General features: G+C 41.4%; 1 protein-coding gene across 1 annotated transcript; it reads right to left on the bottom strand.

Annotated features, from left to right (window-relative positions):
• Positions 1–312: 312 nt before the first annotated feature.
• On the bottom strand, positions 313–6,484 carry cyp1b1 (cytochrome P450, family 1, subfamily B, polypeptide 1). Its single transcript, XM_014992316.2, has 3 exons — positions 6,315–6,484; positions 5,194–6,204; positions 313–4,050 (listed from the first exon to the last, which is right to left on the bottom strand). The coding sequence occupies exons 2-3, from the start codon at positions 6,192–6,194 to the stop codon at positions 3,450–3,452; spliced, it is 1,602 nt and encodes a 533-aa protein (XP_014847802.2). The 5' UTR covers positions 6,195–6,204; positions 6,315–6,484; the 3' UTR covers positions 313–3,449.
• Between the last annotated feature and the right edge of the window lie 612 nt (positions 6,485–7,096).

The raw sequence follows: 7,096 nt of genomic DNA, 5'->3' as shown, positions 1-7,096 counted from the left end.
ATTTTGATTTTTGTGTGTTATGGTGGTAAAAAAAAATCCCCTTTGGCCATCAACACAGTATTATCTATCTATCTATCTATCTATCTATCTATCTATCTATCTATCTATCTATCTATCTATCTATCTATCTATCTATCTATCTATTTTTTGAAGATGGGGCCATGCCCCCCGTTGTCCACCTGGTGGGGTCGGCAATGCTAAAAGTTAATGAATAAAATTACGAGAGTTAAAGAAGTTGTTGTTTTTTATCCATATATATTCGAAGTCCTTAATGGAGTGTAAATTTGATATATTTCAAGAAATCAGGAAATGTGAAGTCAAACAAAATGTTTTTATTGCTTTTAAGTGTCGCTCACAACATTTCAATACATTTAACACCAGAATGAAAATACATATTTTGACAATGACTGTAAATTGAAAGAGGGAAAGTCCTTCATTTAACACAGGGGGGCCCGAAGTCGGTCCTCCAGGCCCGGCATCCTGGATGTTTTACTTCTCTCCCTGGTGGTAGTAACAACCTTTTCAGTATGTCAATGTTCTTCTTAGGCCTCTAACAAGCCATCATTTGATCCAGGTGTGTTAAACCAGGGAGAGAACTAAAACATGCAGGATGCCGGCCCTCGAGGACTGACTTTGGGCACCCCCAATTTAACAGATTAAATACGCAAACATTTATTTTTATGATTCTTCCTAAATATGGAAACGTCAAACTGAAGCTCAACCCAAAATTTACCGTTTCCCAAACCCTTCAATCGGTTTTCTTCACAGATTTTCCTTCCTCTAAACTTTCCTTGTGCAGAGTGCCATAACAGAACATTTATGCTTTAAAAATACATGTATTTTCTTGTTTTCTGTATATGACTGTCAGCCACTCCATGAGATCCACATTTTGACTTGAAATGCTGAAATAAATAATATTTATGTTTAAATGAAACACCTGAAAATGTTTGTTTGAGATATTAGGTGAGAAATAAAACAGAAAACGGAATAATGACGAGGCCCGCCTCAGTTTTCTCTGACAAAGATTCGCCTAACGGGAGATTAAATGTTAAATATTTCCACGCGTGGAGAGAGGCGGGAACCATTTCCACTGGTTTGTCTTCAGCCTCGCATCAGCAGCGGACACTGTGACGGGTCAGAGTGACGTCATCAGAGTTACGTCGAGCCTGAGGGTCTTTACGCAGTGAGTTCACTTTCTATTAAAAGCATTTTAAAAATAAAAATAAAAAGCCTCAGAGCTGCAAAATATGTCGTTTGGTGTTGATTAGCTAAAAAACTAAAATATACAAAAGGCCACATTTCTCCCGCCGTCATTTTAATTTAAAATGTTTTTAAAAAAAATCTCAATTATAATTTTAATTATTTATGTTATAGTAATTTTTTTTAAAAATAAAAATAAATGAATATTTAATTAGATTAATAAATTCAAGGCTGTCCTCATGGAGTTAATATTCGCGTATTGGGGAATTTAAAGAGATTAATGTTAATAAGAGTGCAATTTTTGACTTATGTTTATTCAAAAAGACAAATTTGTTTATTTTTTTTATATCTCCTAGTAGAATATATTTTCGAAAACAATTATGACACTTTTTAAGGCCTTAACCGACGGGATAAATCGCTGTATTTATGCTCTTTTATGTTAATGCGGCTTTATGCTGGTTTCATTTAGTTTTTTAAGTTAGGACTGATGAAAAATAAAGTTAAATGTGATTTTTTTAGGGTCAAACATGTTCAGGCGGTCTGAGCCGCTGTCCGCGGTGCTGAAGCGCAGCTCCAGAAAATCTGAGCAACAAAGTTAGAAATAAACATCATTCCTGCAGAAAAACATTCAGACTCAAGATGAAGTCAAATAATAATAATAATAATAATAATAATAATTCAGTGCGAGAAGGAAATAACATTAAAACACTTTCAGAGTAGATTTATGTGATTAGCAGCAGGTTTTAATTTTACTGCTGTAAGTTTTATCTGAATCAGATGTTTGACGATAAAACACACATTTCATGTTTTTGTTCCGTTATTAATCCTCCAGTTGGACTGGGGTTATAGTAACGTTACCGCCCGTCCTGCGGGATCGCACCGCATGTTGATGAGGAAACCTGCGGGTTCGCCTCCTCCTTGTGGCTCCGCAGGAAAACGCAGCCTGGCGGGGATTTAATCCGAAGATATGAACGGATTTAATAACCAACTCTGTCTCAAATGTACTAAGGCTGCTAAACCCTTTTTGGATCTCACGGCTTCCTTATTTGTAACCCAGACTTAAATCTTCTCAGGCTTTAAATATTTGTTGGAGAAAATGTAGATTTTAAAAGCGAAACGATCCAGACTGAAGCTGACGTTTAGAGTTAAGGACGTAAACATTTTCAGTTTGTGGTTGTTTTAATGCCTCTCTATGAATCTGCAAAGCTTTTAATTTGAAATGAGAACTAAAACAAGTAGCATTTTAAATGTTTCTGTTCGGATCGAGATGAGACAGAATGAACTCTGCTGAACCTGCAGGATGGAGAGTCGCTGCTGTTTATACAGCTGCAACACAGGTTCATGTTTTATATGAGAATCTTCTCTTAAGTAAATTAGTAATTAAATAAAGCCAGCAGTATGATAAAATAAAAAAGGGAAGAAAATATGATTTTGTTCAAGTCCTATAATTTATCATGCTCAAAATACGTCATCGGGATAATAATAATAATAATAATAATAATAATAATAATAATAATAATAATAATAATAATAATAATCATTATTATTATTATATCAAAATTCTCTAGTCGTGATTGATTTTAATTCATTTAAATGCATTATTCTAAGAAAAATACAATAAATTCTGCAATATTAAAATGTATCTCTTATTATTTGCAATACTGATGATAAACTGTTCGTCCAACTTGATAATAAAATACTTTAAAAAAAGAAATAAAAAATAATCAATTTATGATTGACTTAATTCATCTAAAGGTGTTACTTTTAATTAATAAAACACTAAATACTGTCACAAAATGCTTTAAAGGCGGTTCTTTTGATTTTGAGAGGAATCATCAGCCTGTAAATGTCTTTTTTGATGTTAATTTTTTTCAGTTTTGCTTTGAATTTTCTGCAAACTTTGAAACTTTGAATTTTCTGCAAACTGATTCTGTCAGATTCTGTTCTAAAGCGATTTTTAAAACCCCAGTGTAGCTTCTAGCTATGGCTGCTATAGCTACCTGGCTAAGCAATAGCCAACTGGCTGAGCTATAGCTAGCTGGCTAAGCTATAGGTAGCCTCAGCTGACTTCTTTTCTCCATTTTTTGCAGGAATAAAATGGAAACCTATTAAAAATTCAGCATTTGTTTTTATATTTATACTAAAACGGTTGTTTTTCATTTTTGGCTAAAGTTTTTAGGTCCGATGAGCCATTTGTGGCTCCGGAGCCGCAGGTTGCAGGCCCTGCTGTAGCCTTTAATCTTTAATCTTTAATCTTTTGCCTGTAATTCTGCTAGTTGTTCGTTTGCCTGAGCGGCACCAGCGTCCAGCAGAGTCATGTCTTCCCGCAGAGACACAGCGATGGCGTAGTCGTGCGGTTTCAGCGTCAGGCCGTACTTGTAGTCCAGGGTTAGCGTCTTCGCTGGGTCGGTGGTGATGCGGCACTGGTGCGCCAGCAGCGCCGTGAACAGGAACAGCTGCAACTTGGAGAGCTGCTCGCCGATGCACCGCCGGCGACCCAACGAGAAGATGAGCACGTTGGCGGCCAGGTCTTTGTTCAGCGCCCCCTGGGGGTCCAGGAAGCGCTCGGGGTCGAAGGTCTCCGGGTTGGACCACGTGGCCGGGTCGTGGTTGATGGACCACTGGTTTATGAAGATGACGGTGTTCTTTGGAATGGCGTAGCCCATGATGGAGGTGTCTGTGACGGTCGAGTGGGGGATGGTGAGCGGGACTAAGCTGGTGAAGCGCATCACCTCGTAGAGGAAGGCCATGACGTACGGCAGCTCGGCCTGGTCCTCGATGGACGGCAGGCGACTCCGGTCCACAACTCTGTCCACCTCCAGCTGAAGACGCGTTTGGATCTCAGGATACCTGAAGGTGTGACATCAGCATGTAACTTTTACAAAAAATTTATGCTTTTTTATATATTTGTTAAAACTGCACCGCTCCAGACCAAAAACAACCAATGAGCGCCAGGAGGCGGGGCTTGGTGCTGTCAGTCATCCTCGTGAGTGCGCTACTAAACAAATGTCCATTACAGGAAAACTGTTTTCTTGCTTTCATTGGCTAGTTAGCATGCTATGATATGAGGAAGACGCAGTAGCAGCAGTGGAGGAGCAAGGATGATTGACAGCGCTAAGATCCGCCCCCTTTCTCTGATTGTTTTTTTCTAGTTAGCAGTGGGAGGAGGCAGAGGAGCTTAAGTTTTTTCACAGATTATCTGTCTCATATCAAACTTTCACCACATAGTGACAGTTTTAACAAATATGTGAAAAATATGTTTTTTTTATAAAAAATTTCATTCTGCAGCTTTAACCCGTTTTTCTAAAAACTGATTACATAAACGTGCTAGCAGTCACTGCAAACAGCTGACTGTTCACTTTCACCAGTGTTCAGTTTTACTCCTTGCATAACACACATGCAGTAACACTTCCTCATGTCTCTGCAGGGTTAACAGGAAGCTGGGAGCAGCGTGAGCTAATCAGCTGCTGCATCCCTCAAAGTGAAAACAAAAAGACTGAAAACTAAGAACATGTCGAGAAGTCTCTTAAAATGTGGTTAAAGTTGATTAAATCAGGCCTGACTTGACCTGCACTGACCTTCATCTAAAACACATGGAATTAAACTTGCTTAGATTTGCACCAAGTGGGGCAAAAAGTGAGAATGCATTAAATGTGACGCATAGGGGCGCTGCAGAGGGGTCGCCAGAAAAAGAAAAGGCGATTGGAGTCATGCTGAGGGTAAATATGGAGAGGCAGAAAAGGAAAAACAGAGGAGGAAACAGGCATAGAGATGAAAAACGCTTTTCAAAATAGACAGTAATTAATTTCAGTCTATCAAGAGGAAGCTTGTAAATTTTCAGATTAGTTTAAGTTACTAGTAAATTGACAGGATCGTTATTGTCTTGCAGGTTTATAGTGGTGCAAAAATGTGTCACACACCTCAGAGTAGAAAATAACTGACGCGTTACATCTGATTAAATCAGCAAACAAAGTCAAAGTAAAAGTTTCTTACTTGACCAGTATGAGGATGATCCACTGTAAAGCCGTGGACAGCGTGTCCTGGCTGGCTCCAAAAATGTCCCCCATGGTGGGGGTCACATAGTCCTTCCCAGAGGAGAGACCCGCGGTCTCCGTGATTTGGTCCAGAGCCACGATGAAGGCGTCCGTCATGTCCCTGATGGCGCTCGACTCGATGGACTTCCTGTGCTCTATGACTTTATCCCGGATGAAAACCCCAAAGTCCCGGTTGAGATTCTTGAAGTCCTCGAAGATGGTTTTTATTGGGTTAGGGAAGTACTGGAGCCACGGCATCACGTCCACGATGCTCCCTGCTCCCACGGTCTTAGTGAACTTGTCGTTCCTGCCCACCACCTCCCGGAACTCCGCATCCTCGTAGGTGTACCTCCTCCCGAAGCAGATGGCGCTCATCACGTTGGCCGTGGACACCACCAGGTCGGTGCCGGGCTGGAAGTACCGCTCCGCCCGCGTCTTCTCCACGAACCGCCGCAGAAGCTCCCTGAACTCGGCCAGGACGTGCTGCTCGAAGGTCCGCTTGGTCTGCGGGTTCCCGGTGGAGAACATGCGGACGGTGGACTGCGCCAGTTTGCGGTGCGTCTTCCACGAGTCCGAGACGGTTCCGAACGCCATGCTCTGGCCGTCGGAGATGAACTGGAAGGAGGTGAAGTCCGGCCTCCCGGCGAAGTCCAGACCCTGCTTGATGAGCGCCGGTCGGATGGCGTCGCCATTCAGCACCACCACGGTTCGGCTGCCCAGCTGCATCTGGAACACGTTGCCGTGCTTCCTCGCCATGCGGGTGCAGTACAGGTGCGGCGTGTTGCCGAGCTGCGCGGCGTTCCCGATAACGGGCCAGGCGAAGGGCCCCGGCAGACCGGGAGTGGCCCCGCGGCGCCGGAGCCACAGCCACACGGAGAGCAGCAGAGCCAGGCAGGCCGCCAGCAGGGCGCCGGGAGTGAAACAGTTAACTGAGGGCATACTCTGCAGAAACGCTTCCATCACGCAGATCCTGCGGGATGAAAATAATGAGGTCATTATTATTAACAATAATAATAATAATAATAATAATAATGTAAATCTGAAAGTAATTCAGATTGTTTTTATCTTTTGATGAATTACCTTAAAAGCAACAAAAATCAGATGATTCCTCTACATTTCTGCTGCGGAGGTTTTGCAGCCGCAGACTTCCCGCTGCGCGTTTTCTGTCTGCAGAGCGCCGCACCGGGTCTTTTATCTGCGGGCGGCTGCAGCATCACGGCCCGTCGGCGGCTCCGGTGCAGTGGGCAGGTTTGATGCGAAGGGGGTGGGGGGGCCACCGTCCTCCGCTTCTCCTCCCACCATCACCTCCTCCTGATGGCGCCTGCTCTGTGAGGCAGGCACCATCATCATCATCATTACTATTATTAGAACTACTATGGTGGTTATTGTTGATGAATGTTTCATATATTTATTGTTACCATTTATTTCGCCTGAAAACTCCCATTGGGGTTTTAAAAATCGCTTTAGAACAGAATCTGACAGAATCAGTTTGCAGAAAATTCAAAGTTTCAAAGTTTGCAGAAAATTCAAAGCAAAACTGAAAAAAATTAACATCAAAAAAGACATTTACAGGCTGATGATTCCTCTCAAAATCAAAAGAACCGCCTTTAAAGCATTTTGTGACAGTATTTAGTGTTTTATTAATTAAAAGTAACACCTTTAGATGAATTAAGTCAATCATAAATTGATTATTTTTTATTTCTTTTTTTAAAGTATTTTATTATCAAGTTGGACGAACAGTTTATCATCAGTATTGCAAATAATAAGAGATACATTTTAATATTGCAGAATTTATTGTATTTTTCTTAGAATACAATAAATTCTGCAACAACACAAAATCTTACCAAGAGTTTTTGTCTAAT

Source organism: Poecilia mexicana, unplaced genomic scaffold (genome assembly GCF_051168715.1).
Source record: "Poecilia mexicana isolate PSO_F unplaced genomic scaffold, ASM5116871v1 scaffold_15, whole genome shotgun sequence".
NCBI classification, from domain to species: domain Eukaryota; kingdom Metazoa; phylum Chordata; class Actinopteri; order Cyprinodontiformes; family Poeciliidae; genus Poecilia; species Poecilia mexicana.
This window is presented reverse-complemented; position numbering and strand designations above follow the sequence as displayed.